Genomic DNA, 16,407 nt, shown 5'->3' with positions numbered 1-16,407 from the left:
CTAAGTCCTTTATAGCATGTAACAATTTGTAAATAAATATATAATATTTGCAAATAAATTTGTGTGACTGTGTGAGTACATCTGTCTCCTCTAGGAGACTGGAAGAAAGTTCTCAGAGGGCAGGAACTGGGATCATTTCTTCACCACTGCACCCCAGGACCTAGCATCATCCTTGATTCAGAAAGTAATTTAATAAATGCTCATTGGGTGGATGGATGGATGGATGGATGATTGGATGGATGGTTGGATGGGAAGATGGATGGATGGATGAATGGATGGGTGGGAAGATAGAATGAAAGATGGATGGATGGATGGTTGGATGGGAAGATGGATGAATGGATGGATGGATGGATGGATGGATGGATGGTTGGATGGATGGATAGAAAGATGGATTGATGAACGGATGGATTGCTAATTTGCCCATGCTTAATCTGTGAGTAGGGGCACTGAAAACAGAACCAGGTCTGCCTGACTCAGAAATCTGTATTTGTTCTACTACATCAGGCCACTGTTGGAGGCCAAGTTTTGCTGTGGCTTATGCTGTGGTCTAAGAAGGGAGGGCCTTCCACTGAAGCTGAGGGACACCACCTTCAAGATGGGTTTTATGCCTGATCCAATTTTAGTTGCAGAAAGATTACCTTTAATGGAGAAAGGACACAGGGAGTGGAAGTAGGAAACAGCCATAATTACCTAAGCAATTACCTCTATAGGCAGCAAAACTTCTAAGGCTTAATATGAGATGCTAAATTGCTTGGGTTTGAATCCTATCTCGGTCGATCATTAATGTGTGTGTCTTTGGGAAAGTTACTTAACCTTTGAACTTCAGTTTCCTCATCTCAAATATTCATTCAACAAATGTATCTACCATGTGTCCTATCTGGAGCTAGAGATACTGCCGTGAACAAAGCAAATGCCCTATTCACATGGCACTTACATACTGAGGTGGGGGCTGGGGAAGATTAGACAGTAAACAGGTGATGAATATTATGTCAGGAGGTGATAAGTGCAAAAACAAAAACAGAGTGGGGTAAGGAGACACAGAATGCACCAGTTCTGAGAAGGTGGGTCAGGTATGGTCTCCGTACTAAAGTAGTATTTAAGCTGAGGCTGAACAGAGGGCATAAGCTCTGTGGATATTTGGGTAAGGGCAACCCAGGAGAGGGAAACAGCAAGTGTAAAGGCCCTGAGGCAGGGTGTGTAAGATGGGCTTGAGGAAGAGCATGGAGACCTATGTGGTTGGAGAAGAGTGAATGAATAGGAATTTCATTGTCTCTGTTGTTTTTGACCTCTGATGAGCCACACCAGCCCCTCCACAGTCCCCTCCCCTTGAATCTGTGTTAGATCTGTGACTTGCTTTAGCCAGAGGTTGCAAGAGAAATGTTGCTCTGCCAATTCTAGCCTCAAGCCTTAAAGGGACCTGAAAGTTCCCACTTCTGTGCAGTTGGGACCCCAAAGTGGCCATGTAAGAAGTCTGGCAATGCTGCTGGGACCATCATGTGGAGAGGAAGAGGCCCCAAGTGCCCGAAGAAGAGACCCCAAGAAACAGCGAGAACCATAGTCTCTGCCTCTGACCTCAGTGAGCTGTTGCAGCCAGCCCCCAGCTCTTGGGCCATCCTCATGGAGCACCACCATGGGCATGAAGAGGACTTCTGGAAGCTCCAGACCCAACAGACATGACATACAGCAGAGCAAACCATCTCTTCCATGCCCTGCTGATTCTGGCGCACAGAATGAGCAGAAACAATAAAACAGCATAAGCCATCATGTTTGAAGTAGTGTGTTAACAACAGGTAGATGGGACAGGGAGCATGGAAAAGCAGAGGTTAGAGAGGTGCCTGGAGCCAGACTGAGTCAGACTCTGTGGGCTGGCTGTGATGCTTGAATGTGGGGGACGGAGGGCTTGGAGCCAAAGCCCATTGAGACCTGACCATATTTTCAAGGATCACCCTGGAGGCTGCTGGGCCAAGCACGGGACCCATGAGGCAGGGGGGTGGGAGCAGCTTCTGAGCATTAAAGGCAACCCCATGGGGAGAAACACTCAGCATAGCCGCTGGCACACAGTGGGCTCCATCAGTGTACTTACAGCTAATAGGAGGAGGGAGCCCTGGAGAGGGGGAAACCAGCCAAGGCCTCACTCTCTGAGCAGGAGTCTGACAGTGCAGATTTGTAACGTTGGCCTCTCTGATGAGCATGTTCAGACACAACGGGACAGCTGTCCCACTGCAGATGACACACAGACACGCGCCTGGAGCCCTGCCAGCTGCCGGGTGCAAGCCGGTGAGTCTTACTCAACCTTCCACTTCCCTGCTCCCGCGCACCCAGAGGATGTGATCCACTTCCATTAGTAACAGTGGGCGTGGGGGACTGGAGGCTAAAGGGTCCAGGCCCTGGCTGGAGGCCACTCCTTCTGGAGAGCAACAAAGAGCTCTTATTAAGAGCAAACAAAGGTCTTTGAATACAGAGCACCACCCAGCAACTGAATATTCAGCAACTGTAGGGTCAGGAACCAGGGCAGGAGCTGGAGCCTGGGTTGGCTTGTCACCCACTAGCCAGGCCACCCCAGGCAAGACAATGACTGCCTCACGGTCACATGTTTTTCTTTCTCAGGAATGGGGCATATGATATCATGGACCTCATCAGCATGATCATAACAGTGGCATTGCAAACCACACGAATAATATTAGCTAGGATTTACCAAGCCTGTACTTTGTGCTAGGCTATGGGAGGTAATCAGTATGCTTCAATAGAATCATCCCATTTTGTGGATGAAGAAGCTGAGGTTTGCAGAGGTAAAGGGCCTTGCCCACGCACCCAGCTAGGAACTGTTGGAATAAGCAACCTGTCACAGGTCTGCCAAATGCCAAAGCTGTAGTCCTTAGCGTGACATGATTCAGTAGGCCACGGATTTGAGAGTGCTCTGTGAACACTAAAGACAGAAATTATTTCATGGCTCCTCTCTATACTCCTATTCATATTCCATAACAACAGTTCCTGGTGGAAAACTGTAGTTTCAAAATGGCGGCCATCGAAGGGGAATGACTTATCCTCTTCAGACATTCTTGGGAAATGCTGCATCTTCAAACAGAGAAAAAAAATCACAAGCCTACCTTTGAGCACAGGCATCACTCTTTCTGTCAAGGAGATCCACCTTCCCTCAGTTTCACACAGGACCACACATCTGTCAAAGCATGACATCACCTGATTTCCCACGCCCACCTGCAGCAGTAGCCAGGGAAGGCTTCACTGGCCCGGCTTTTCAACAGGGAAATTGGGGCTCTGAGAAATGGTGGCTTGCCCAAGGCTTTTCTATCATGAGACTCCAGTTCTACCTTCTTAGAAAGACAGGTTGCATCATCTCTCAGAGCCCTGCTTTTTTCTCATCCTTCGAGAATAAGAATGTCTCCTTACGGCTACTGTCAGATATTCTCCTGAGTTGGTCTAGCTGAGAGTGTCGTCATCGGCACAGCCAACGAGGTCCTGTGCTCAGTGTGTGGCAGCCTGTTGGCCATTTGTATGGGAGGCAGGAGGGGTTTTGAGACATTGGGGGGGGCCTCCATCTAGGAATGTCTAGAATCTGTTGGCCATTGGAACCGGATTTCAGCAACTAGGAGATTCTTATTTAGGTGGGGAGGATGACTGGGTAATTACAGGAGATGTGGGGTCAGGGGTGGGCATTAAGTATGTCTTTGGATATCTGGCATCCTTCCAGGGTAAGGAAAAAGTTAGCCTCTCAGACTTAGAGCAGTGTCTTGCTCATGGAGAGCCCTCCATCTGAAGAATGAATGAATGAATGGGCAGAGGAATGGGCACCTGGAGAGCCTCTTTCAGTCCCAACTTTCTTGGCAGTTCTTTCCACAGGCCGTGAGATCCTACCCATAGGCACGGACACTCCCAGGATGTGGGCACAGGCCAACTGTGACCTAAATGGGACTAACACCACCACCAGCCTCCCTCGAGTGCCTGCCAAGAACCTAGCCCAACCGTATTTGGTGCTGGGTTCACATCAGGGTTTTTCTTTCCCCTTGCAGAATCACGGAAACTCCCGGCACTAAGGGACCTTCTGGGTCATCTGGTTCAGGCCTCTCGCCAGCTGCTGGGGGAATGAGTTCTGTTTGACAAACTGCATGGAGCCCCTCTCTGCAGGAGGCTCTAGAGAAGAGGGTTTTGCCTGCCTCAGTGAGCTTTCACTCGCTCCTTCTGCCCTATCTCCTGAGTGCCCATCCCACTGCAATCATCCCTAGTCCTATCCTGTCGAACTGTTTACTTGCACCTTGTCTCTGACCTTCTCCCTCCCCACGCTTAGGACTAGCAACCTGCAGGGGCACGGAGCCCATCTCTGTCCTGCACTGCTGAGTCCCCAGGGTCTAGCACAGAATCCAATACATAGTGGATGCTCGATAAACACCTGCTGAATGAATGAATAAATGAATCTTGTCCATGGGATACAGGCAATGTTGGCTCACCTACCAGGCAGACCAAAGCGTGTGCTTAGCACACGAGCAAAGCAGGGTACCAGAAAGGGAGAAAAACATTAAGGAATTTACCCACTGAATATCATTCTTTTCTATATGGATGATATATACTCTTTTTTCACAAACAAAAATTTAGAGGAAGAAAAATAAGCTGGCAAGAAATAATGATTGGGATGTTGATGGTATGTTATATCCTTCTATTTAAGGTACTTCACACAAACGAGCCTTACTAGAAGCAAGCTTTGCTGTTACCAAGAAATGATCAAATTGGGATGCCTGGGTGGCTCAGTTGGTTGGACGACTGCCTTCGGCTCGGGTCATGATCCCGGAGTCCTGGGATTGGGTCCCGCATCGGGCTCCCAGCTCCATGCGGAGTCTGCTTCTCCCTCCTACCTTCTCCTTGCTCATGCTCTCTCTCACTGTCTCTCTCTCAAATAAATAAACAAAATCTTTAAAAAAAAAAAAAAGATATGATCAAATGGCTTGGGTACATCCATTGTGAGGTTACCAATAAGGCAATGTAGACATTGATTTCAAAAACTTTTTGCACTTCTTTCCACTCAGATTCTCTGATATTGTTATTTTGGATGCTAAGTGGAGGTAGAGGACCTCAAATAATTTGTGCTCACAACTCATCCTAACCCTAAACCAAGGGGTCACAGTTGAAGGAATCTAGTTGCAGCCGCTAGGACCTCTCCACCAAGTGGTCCAAGGCCAGAGTTTTATTACTGTCCTCCTCATGGAAAGGCCATACGCCTGCCCATCCATCCATCCATCCATCCATCCAGTCGCTCACTCCAAAACATTTACTGAGCAACTGCTAGGTGCCAGCCAAGCATTGTTCTAAGACTGGGACATAGCCTTGAATACATCCCACAAATTCCCTTGCCTTTATGGGACTTACCTTCTAGCCAGAGGAGACCAACAGCAATCAAGTTAAGAACAATATATTTCAGATGCTGACAGTGCATACAGAAAAACAAGGCAGGGATGGGTTTAAGCAAAGGCTACAGGAAGGGAGGGAAAGAGCCACATGGCTATCCAAGGGAGAGAGAAGAGCAAGGGCAAAGGCCCTGCGGCAGGACTGTGCCCGGTCAATTCAAGGAACCAGAGGAAGGCCAGTGTGGCTGAAGGAGAGTCAGCAGAGAGGAGAGTGATGGGGTAAGAGTTGTGGGAAGAAACAGGCCAGACCACACAGGGTCTGTGGGCCATGGTGAGGACTCTGGCTTTTGGTCTAGTAAGGTAGGAGCCATGCGGGGTTTTGAGCAGTGGCACGACATGATCTTACTCAGATTTAACAAGATCTTTCTGGCTGGCCCCGTGGCTATTTCTATCCTTGAGCTGCACAGCTTGGCATGGCTATATCCCATGCCAGGGCATCATATGACAGGCTGCACTGTCCTTTTGCAATGAAGGACATGTTCTGTATCTGCACTGTCCAGTACGCAGACCACCAGCCACACTGAGCAATTGAAAGGTGGCTGGTAAGACTAAGGAATTTTTAGTTTTATCAGACGTCATTAAATTTATATTGCATAGCCCCATGTGGCCAGTAGCGACTGGACTGGACAAGGTAGAGAGGCCTTGTTCTTTACAGTCCAACGCCTGGTCCCAGAGGGGAGGAGCCAGGGGCCTTGGGAGCCTCCTCCATCTGCTAGACTTCAGAACTAACTGCCAGGCTGGGAGAACCTGTATGAATCATGCTACCTGGCCCCTGGGTGGGGCCTAGGGACTGGCTGGGGCCAAGGCTTTATGACCAGATGAGCAAACAGTCTTCCTGAGGAGTGACTAATTGGGTAATCAGAGCGATGCTGGGTCCTAGACCCGAATCTCCTGGCTTTCAGGTGGGTGGGGCATCCGGTGGGCTATCTGGGGAGCAATCACTGTGATTCTGTCTGTCTGGGCAGGAGACAGACAGGACAGACAGAGTGGTTCAGAGCACCTCCTCCAAAGCCCACAACCTGGATTCAAATCTCAGGCCTACTTGTTACCTTATTGACGATTCCATGCCTCAGTTTCCCCACTTATAAAATGGTGATAGGAGTTCCCACCTGACAGGACCACCCTGAGGATCAGGCGGCAACTAGACACTTAGAAAAAGGTCAGCAAACCTTACAATTTCCTTACTATCCTCACCCAGGCTCTTGCCACAATTACTCATCTCTGCCATTGTTGCAGAAAAGCAGCCATAATCCACAAATGAATGGGCATGATTGTGTTCTAATAAAACTTTATTTATTAAAAATAGGTGGTAGGCTGGATTTGGCCCGTGGGCTATAGTGTGCAGACTCCTGGCATAGAGCAGTGCCTGGCATACTGTGCTATACGTCTGGTTATTTACTGAAGAACTCAATGTACAGAAAGGTTTCATGTTTGCTGTGAGGGATTCTTGCTACGGACCACGCTACTCCTTATGTGGAATGTTTCTCTTCCTGACCAAGACTTTTCCAAAAAAGATTTCCAACGTTCCTGGAAGCAACAACAAAAACAACTAGACTTCACTGAGCATTTACCAGGCACCATGGTTATGCCAAACCATTTATATACTTAGCTCCCATGATCCTTACCATCATGTCACTGCATGGGTCCTTCTTTTTTTTTTTTTTAAGGACTTGATTTATTTATATGACAGACAAAGATCCCAAGTAGGCAGAGAGGCAGGCAGAGAGAGAGGAAGGGAAGCAGGCTCCCCACTGAGCAGAGAGCCCGACGCGGGGCTCGATCCCAGGACCCTAGGATCATGACCTGAGCCAAAGGCAGAGGCTTTAACCCACTGAGCCACCCAGGCGCCCCTGCATGGGTCCTTCTTGAGTGTTACCTTCATCTTGCAATAAAGAAGTTCAGAGAACTTTGCACAAGGTCAAGCCAAAGTCTGACACTCCCGGCAATTAGCATGGTGCCCGGCACAACATAAATCAAATAAACATCTCTCAAATGAACACACGGACACATTGGCTCCAGAGTCACAACATTAATGTCCTTCTATTTCAGCAGCTCGTCAGTAACTTCTCAGAGCCTCAGTTTCCAGGGGTGTAAAATGGGCAAATCACACTTGGTGAGTTGCTGTGAATAATTTAAGAAATCTACGGGAGTCCAAAGCCAAACTGCTGACCGGCCAACTGGATCCTCAGGACCCGGCTCCTGCCTGCCTGACTTGGTCCCCTCTTCTCCTCCCCTAGGCTCCAGGCTGAGCCCTCCTCAGATACACCAAGGTCATGCCCACCTCCACCCCAGAAGTCCATACCTCGGCGAGACTTCTCTGATCACCTCAGCTAAGTAGGGCCTCCCCCTCTCTAGCTCATCACCCCTTTCATTCCTTCTCAGCAGTTACGCTTAGCTGTTAACTACCCTATTTTCTTCTTTACCTGTTCAGTGAGTGTCTCCCCTGCTTGGCCAGACACTTCCAGAAAGCATGTCTCTGGCCTGTCCCTCTCACTACTTGGTACCTCGCCTGGTACTGGGTCACGGTTCATGCACGGTCAGTTCCCTTCCTCCTCCTCCTCCTCCTCCTCCTCCTGCTGCTGCTGGTGGCGGGGTGGGTGGGTGGAGGGAGCCCCACCAAAGGTCTAGGTGGTCCCACACTCAAACAAAGCTCCTTTAAAAAGCAACCAGACACAACAAAGCTTACAACACTGAAAAGTCATTTCCCCCTTTTATCCCTCTAAATTCTTCACTTCCTGAAAAAACAAAACAAAACAAGCCAAAGAGGGCCTTTGGGCCTAATCTGGCCTGAGTTGCTGGGCAGAGCTCACTCAGCCTCTTCAGACAGAGGGGGAAAACACAACTCAAGTCAGATGGCTGGCTGGCTTACCAGAGAACCCTTTCATGGCCTTCTGTGGCCTGTGCAGTCTCTGGCTGTGTCTAGACCTGCAGAAGATCCCTCTCTCCTGGGGCACCTTTAAGGGTGACAAGTCACCCTGATGCATGGGCTTAGCTGATAAGGGGAACAAAATAAATACTGCGGGATTAATGGTTACTGTCTTCCAGTTTAAGACAAGGTGTCAGATTAAAACAACCCAAATCGTTGCCTAACTATATAACTAATAGCATAACCCCCAAAATATAGGTATACGGCACATGAAATCATCAAGGTTTACAACAGTAAGGCTAGAGAAGGTCCAAGCAATAATAATATAATAATAACAGCAATAAGACCTTTGGAGTGTTCAGCATCTCCCAGGTGTGGTACTCACTCTTCAACGTGCCTATCTCAGTAAATCTTCTCAGGAACCAGGGCGCCTGGCTGGCCCAGTTGCTAAGTGTCCAACTCTAGATTTTGGTTCAGGTCATGATCTCAGGGTCGTGCTATCAAACCTGGGTGTTGGGCTCCATGTTCAGTGGGGAGTCTGTTTGGATTCTCTCCCTCTGCCTCTCCCCCCAGCGCTCTCACTAAAATCAATCAATCAATCTATCTATCTATCTTTAAAAAAAAAATGCTCTCAGTGAGCCTGGGCTAAGCATCTACCTTCAGCTAGGGTCATGATCCCAGGGTCCTGGGATCGAGCCCCACGTAGGGCTCCCTGCTGGGAAGCCTGCTTCTCCCTCTCCCACTCCCCCTGCTTGTACTCCTCTCTCACTGTCTCTCTCACTCTGTCAAATAAATAAATAAAATCTTAAAAAAAAAAATCCTCTCAGCGACGTCTAGCTGATAGGAATATAGCTATTCTCATTTTACAGAGAAGAAAACTGAAGGTCAGAGGAGTAACAGGACTTGCTCAAGGTCACACACCAGATAATCACCCACATTGGGAATTATACTTGGACTGGGCAGATTTCATAAAAGCTACTGCCAGATGTCTTCTTTATTTACCTTAACACAAAACAACAACAAAAACCAAACCAGGTCCCAGCCCCCACTCGCAGAAGGAGTATAGAGAGGTAGCTTCGTTTTATTCCTTTACCTTTCCAAATGTTCCTGCTCCAAAGGCGCAGACCGAGTCCCACCTTGCGGAAAATAGGGTCAATCCAAACCCAGTCACCCTTCCCCGAGTGCTGCCGGTGGGCAAGGAGAGAGGAGAGGCGAGCAGCTCTGAAGCCATCACGTAAGTTGCAATCCTGACTGGTGGCCACATGATGACAATCAGTCCATCTTGGTTGAGTCTGTTGGGTTCCCCTGATGAACTATGGGGTAATGGTCACAGCAAACCCCCACATAAGGGTTAAGAGTCCCTGAGTTTAGGGGCGTCTGGGTGGCTCACTGGGTTAAGTCTCTGCCTTAAGCTCAGGTCATGATCTCAGGGTCCTGGGATCAAGCCCCACATCGGGCTCTCTGCTCAGCAGGAAGCCTGCTTCCCCCTCTCTCACTCTGCCTGCCTCTCTGCCTACTTGTGATCTCTGTCAAATAAATAAATCTTTTAAAAAAAAAAGAGTCCCCGAGTCTGGCCAATCCTCAGAAAGTTAAGCACAGAATGACCATAGGATCCAGTGACTCCACTCCTAAGAATATACCCAAGAGAGCTGAAAACAGATGTTTATCAAACACTTGTACACAAGTGCTCACAGCATCCTTTTTCCTAATAGTCCGAAGACGGAAATAATCCATCCATCAACGGATGAACAGACACACAAACAACGGGATAACTACACAAGGGAATATTACTCAGCCATAAAAACAAATGAAGGACTGCCACATGCTGCCACACGGAGGAGCCTCGAGAACTTTCTTTCTGCTAAGTGAAGAAGCCAGTCACAGAAGGTCACGGTATTGTATGAGCCCATTTATAGGCGATGTCCAGAATGGGGCCATCCATAGAGATGGAATGCAGATTGCTGGTAGCCAGGGGCTGGGTGGAGGGGAAATCTGGGAGTGATCGCTTAATGGGCACACAGCTCCCTTTGGGGCTGAGGAAAATGTCTAGGAACTGGACAGAGGCAGTGGTTGCACAACACTAGTGTACTAAATGTACTAAATGCCACTGAATTGTATGCTTTCAAGTGGTTGATTCCGTTACGTGAATCATACCTCAGTTTAAAAGTCACTGCGTGCCAGTTGAAGATGATCTAGGATGAAGTATTTACCAAATGGAATGTGATAAACTTTTGGTAAACGGGAAAAGCCACCAGGAGTCATACCATGCAGTAAACATAGAACATCTTGGGAACCATGGGGCTCAGGGACCTGGGGGTGGGCATATGCCTCCTGGGGGGTACCTTAGGTAGGGCGGGGTCTTTGCCTCTCTGAGGAGGTGACATTTAACTGAGATCAGGCAGAGGAATAGTGACTACAAGACCTCAGGAGGAGAACACTGGAAGGGACCAGTAGCCTGAGGCGAAGGGAAAGCAGCAGGGTTTGGGGAGTGATAGCCAGGGGCCGGCTCAAGAGGCAATCCTCTCTAGAGGCCCTGGGAGAAGGTGGTCTTCCAACTTTTATTCCTGTCAGAACCTTCATTGATGGGGGTGGAAACTGAGGCAAATCTTGTCTGAACTTGGGTCTGCTCCATTCTGAAATCCCTGCTCTTAAAAATGATATAACTCGGGGCGTCTGGGTGGCTCAGTGGGTTAAAGCCTCTGCCTTCAGCTCAGGTCATGATCCTAGGGTCATAGGATCGAGCCCCGCATCGGGCTCTCTGCTTGTCGGGGAGTCTGCTTCCTCCCTCTCTCTCTGTCTGCCTCTCTGCCTACTTGTGATCTCTGTCTGTCTGTCAAATAAATAAATAAATAAAAAAAAAAAAAAATGATATAGGGGCCCCTGCATGGCTCAGTTGGTTAATCCGATGCCTTCGGCTCAGGTCATGATCTCAGAGTCCTGGGATCAAGTCCCGCATTGGGCTCTCTGCTCAGTGGGGAGCTGCTTCCCTCTCTCTCTCTCTCTCTGCCTGCCTCTCTGCCTACTTGAGATCTCTGTCAAATAAATAAAAAAAATTTTTTTCTTAAATGATATAACTCAAGAGAAGCGAGAATACAGCTCAACGGATGCTTGGGCAGGGTGAGTCCTGTGGGCCAGGTGGACACGGATCAGGGACACAGAGTCCAGCCTGCGAGAGGGGAGGTAGTCGGGGAAGGCTTCCAGAACGAAGTGGCACCGGACTGAAAGAGGAGTATGCCTTATAATGGAACAAGGTGATGAATGGCACCCATGGCAGAGGGAACAGGAGGGGCTTTATATGCTCTAGAAGCATCATTGGATGAAATCATGAAAGGCATCCCACTCAACTAATACTCCCTGAAGGCCTACTATGTACCAAGCACAGTACTAAGCATGAGACATGATGGTGAGCCAAACAGGCCCAGCCCTTGTCTTCCTGGGACTCATCATCTAGTGGGGAACAGAGATGTTATCAACAGCAGTTAATAACTGCTGTTATTTACATGGCGCTGTGGCAGCCAGTCTCCAGGGTGGCTGCCAGTGATCCTCTCTCTGCAAATACCCTGACATTCACACCCTTCCATGGGTCCTTTCTACAATGAACAGGGCTGATCCATGTGACCAATAAAATACTGCAGAAATTTAAAAAAAAAAAAATACTGCAGAAATAACAGGGGGTAAGGGGCACCTGAGTGACTCAGTGGTTAAGCATCTGCCGTCGGCTCAGATCATGACCTTAGCTTCCTGGGATCGAATCCCACATCAGGCTCCCTGCTTAGTGGGAAGCCTGCTTTCCCTCTCCTAGTCCCCATGCTTGTATTCTCTCTCTTGCTGTGTCTCTCTCTGTCAAATAAATAAATAAATTCTTTAAAAAGAAAAGAAAAGAAAAGAAATAACAGGGTGTGATCTCCAAGCTCTCCAGATGATAAAAGACATTAGGCTTCTTCCATGCTCTCTCCTGGATCACATGCTCCAGGGAAAGCCATGTCCACAGGGCACTCAAGCAGCCTCTGGGAGGTCAGTACGGAGAGGCTCCCTGCCAACAGCCAGTGTCCATTTGCCATTCCTATGAGCAAGTCATCTTTGGAAGGGATCTGCCGGCCCCAGGCAAGCTTTCAGAGGATGGCATCCCGGGCCCTCACCATGAATCTGACCTCGTAAGAGACCCTGAGCCAGAACCAGATAGGTCATCTCCAAATTCCTGGCTTGCAGAAACTGTGAGATAAAAGTGATTATCACTATTCTAAGCTTAGAGAAGTTTGGGAATAATTTGTTACACAGTATAGATAATATAAGTACTTACCAAGTTTTTTATGTTAATTAACTCCTAATCCTTATACTGACCTCCTGAAGTAGATACAATCATGACTTCCATTTAATACATAAGGAAGCGGCACCTGTGTGGCTCAGTCGGTTAAGAGTCTGCCTTCCGCTCTGGTCATGTTCCCAGGGTCCTGGGATGGAGCCCCGCATTGGGCTCCCCACTTGGCAGGAAGCCTGATTCTCCCTCCCCCACCCCCCCTGCCTGTGTTCCCTCTCTTGCTGTGTCTCTCTCTGTCAAATAAAAATCTTTAAAACACACACACAAGGAAAACTGAGGCACGAAGCACTTAAGTTCTTTGCAGAAAGGCAAGACCAGGACATGGAAAATGAGGATTTGCATATGGAAGTCCAGAGTCTAGATTCTCAACCTCTACACCACGGATGCCATCGTGGCTTTGGCTACACTTCATTCATCCATTCATTCATTCAACACATATCCATCATCTACTATATGCCAGACATTGTTCTATATCCTAGGAGAAGAAAACAAAGCCCCTACTTTTCATGGGACCCACATTTGAGGAGAGACAGCTAAGAGACAAGAAAAGCAAACCAGATGACTTCAGATGGTGGTGAGTGCTTTGAAGACATAAGCAAGGAAACCAGTCGGGGGAAGAGAGAGGAGGGCTGAGCGCAATGGGAAACCACTGGAAAGTTTTAACTTAAGAAGGGGAACGATATGATCTGTTTCATCATTTAGAAGGATGCATATTTCCCGATCTGTAAACCAGAACCCCTTTGTCTCCTGTCTGGCTCCAACTGTCCTCCCGCGATGCCCATACAGCAGGCCACCATTTACAAAGTACAACAAAGTTACAAACACCATCCCATCTGAGCCTCCCAGCCATGCTGGTGGATACAAGGTCATTTGTCCGAGGGACAGGAAGACCTTTTAGTCAGAGGGGCCAGTTATGACTCTTCTAAAAGAGATGTCTAGAGAGTGTCCTTTAACACCCAGCAAAGATCCATGATAGATGAATTTCATCATGCCCCCTGTAGGGAAACCAGGGTCAGCATCTTAAAGGGGATGGATTGTGCTAAAATAAGAGGAAGATAAATGGAAACCAACTAGGAAAATACTTGAATGGCTGCCATTAAAAGGCTGAAGTTGGGCTGATGTCAGCACTATTAACAAGCTAGAAAATAATTAGCATCAAATGGAACTTGACTTCTGTCTTCTGATTCCTGAGCAAGTTCCCAGGGTTTGGATCTCTTTAAGATGTCTTTCTTCTTCTTTTTCTTCTCCTAGATGTGAGGAACAATCCAATCATAAGGGCCCCATGTCCAAATCCACACCCATGGTTTACTGTAAATCCTTGTAACAAAATTTCTATTCTCAAATTGAAATAGAGGAAACGCTGCTTATAAAACTCACAGCAGGGTCTTGTGTTTTGTTAAGGACAAAGGTTAAGATGGGAATGCTGTAAGAAGCCTGCCTAGGTGCTGGCAACTTTTCTATCTCAACTGGGTGGCAGTTGTACATGTTTATGTAAAAATCCACAGAGTTTAGACGTCGCCGTAAATTTTACTCAGTAAAAAAAAAGGAAAAAGGTGGTAACACTTGGCTGTCTACCGTTTTTTTGGTGCCTTTCGATGTATCAGGCACTTCACATATTTTTCTCACCATTGGTTCTACTAACATCCTAGTCCCATCTTACTGCTGAAGAATCCGAGGCTCAGAGAAGGCAAGCCATTTACCAAAGATACACAGCAATACAGAGCCAAGGCGGAATTCGTTTCCAAGCGTGTCTAATGGTAAAGCCTGCAATGTCTGGGAGGCAGTCACCTCGTGCCAAGAATGGTAGGGCTGGCGGGGCGCTCATACTCTTTTCAGTTACCACCTAAGGGATCCCTAAAGCAGTAACGGGAAGGCACCACACGGTCAGGACTCCCATTCTGATGCTTCTTTTGGGAGAAGGCAGGCGCCCTCGGAACTGGGAGAAGGGAGACCAGGAGGAAGAGAAACGCGCTTTCCCCCAAAGCCAGGAGCGCCCGGCGCGGGCAGGTGGCGAGGGGCTGGGCCCGCGCCAAGCTCGCCGCAGCTTGCCCGCCGGCCGCCGGGAGCGCGGTCCCCGCCGTCCTACCTGGGTGGATGAAGGTCTGCCTGCTGCGCCTGCCGGGCGGGAGCGCACTGGCACTGGACTCGCTCATGGCTGCGCCCCCGCGCCCCGGAGAGCCGCCGGAGACCCGCTCCGGCCGCTACCACCTCCGCCGCCGCCGCCGCCGCCAGCTCCCCGGAGCCGAATTCCAGGTTCCGGCGCGGACGTCACAGAGGCCGGGGCGGGGCGCGGCGCCGAGACGGCCCTTTTCCCCGCGCGCCGCCGCCGCCCGACCACCGGGGGGCCCAGGGTTGGGGATGGGAGTCCCGGCGGCGGGCCGGTGGGAGCAGGGATCCGACCCGCGGCTGCGGAGCCCCAGGCCCGGGAAGGCTCCACCCAGCGGCCGAGATCAGGGGCGACCTCCCGGATGTCTTAACTAAATTTAAAGAGTTATTCATAAAAATGAATAAAAACCGAGACTCTGAACAAGTGTATCTAGTAAGTCAACTTGTGGGTCCGTAAAGCGGGGCGGCGGGGAAGAGTATTTGTTCATGTTTGTAAATGCGGTTGGGGACCGGAGAGGCTCAGTGAGGTGCAAGGGAGGGTCTCACGATCTAATGGGTTTGGGTTATAAATTTCCCACCAGATCCGTGCTTCATCGCTGGACGTCGACCCATGGCCAGTGTCAAAATTAAAAGTAATCGCTGAGTATAAATAAATGTAAAATGGTTAAGTACATGTAATTCTGTGTGCATTTATAAATAATTGCACACAGAATTGCCAAATTAAAATAAATAAATGAGGAAGTGTAGGTAAATTTCCTGTGCAGGATTTCGGATAATTTATGTGGAAACGTCAAGGCGGTATAGCCTCACTCTCTACTCTAAACGGGGGCTGCACACTGTGATTTCCTCCCCAACAGGGCAGTATGGCTGCGAGCGCAAGTAACTTTACCTGGATAATACTTGGCAAACACTTCCTCAGACAGACAGTCAAGGTCAACACCCACAGTGATGATGTCACGTTGATGGTATGCGCTCTCAGAATGATGGGATGAGAATCACACTAAAACCTGTCACCCTAGTCCAGTCATAAGAAAACATGAGACAAACCCCACACGTGAGACATTCTAACAGGATCCCTGGTTACTACTCCCCCAAATTGTCAAGTTGATCAAAAAACAGGGAGAGTCTGAGAAACTGAACAGCTAAGAGGAGCCTTAGGAGAGATGAACCCTGTTAAGTGTAATGGAGATAGGGAAGGGGAGGGATGTGGAACCAAAAGACCATTTAAGCAAACCTGAATAAAGGTTGGACTTTAGATAATAAGAACGTGTGAATATTGGTTCATCTATTGTGAAAAATATCAAAGGGAGGTAAGATGGTAGTAATCAGAAAAACCGAGTCTGGGTATATGGAACCTATGTCCTATTCTCTCTATGGAAATTCTCTGTACTCCCTGGGCTATTTTCTGTAACTCTAAAGCTGTTCCAAAATAGAAACGTTATTTATTTATTTTACAGTAATTGCTTGGCTCAAAATAAAGGCTATTTTTATTATAGTTAAGGGTGGGGTCACTGGGTTTCCCTTTGGAACCTAGTTTCCTATTATTCCCTGAGTGAGCTGGACCCCGGGTCGCTACCTCTCTGAGACTTTGTTTTTTTCACCTGTAAAATGAGGATATATATTACTAGGTCCTGGGGTATAGTGAGAATACTCACCTGAAATGCCCGGTAGAGCATTTGCTGGTGAGACTGGGGAGGAGATCC

The 16,407-nt window shown here is 48.4% G+C and overlaps 1 protein-coding gene across 4 annotated transcripts in view; it reads right to left on the bottom strand.

The window, feature by feature from the left end:
• TMC7 (transmembrane channel like 7) overlaps positions 1 to 15,006 on the bottom strand; it is a 54,805-nt gene extending 39,799 nt beyond the window's left edge. Inside the window, exon 1 of one of the 4 annotated variants that reach the window (XM_045072122.1) lies at positions 14,685 to 15,006. In XM_045072122.1, coding sequence (XP_044928057.1) covers positions 14,685 to 14,751 — 67 coding nt within the window. In that variant the 5' untranslated portion in view covers positions 14,752 to 15,006. The remainder of the gene's footprint in view (positions 1 to 14,684) is intronic. The other 3 variants (XM_045072121.1, XM_045072120.1, XM_045072119.1) reach the window with 3 other exon arrangements.
• Positions 15,007 to 16,407: the final 1,401 nt, after the last annotated feature.

This window comes from Mustela putorius, unplaced genomic scaffold (assembly GCF_011764305.1).
Source record: "Mustela putorius furo isolate JIRA1106 unplaced genomic scaffold, ASM1176430v1.1 tig00004007_pilon_pilon_pilon, whole genome shotgun sequence".
Classification (NCBI taxonomy): Eukaryota; Metazoa; Chordata; class Mammalia; order Carnivora; family Mustelidae; genus Mustela; species Mustela putorius.
This window is presented reverse-complemented; position numbering and strand designations above follow the sequence as displayed.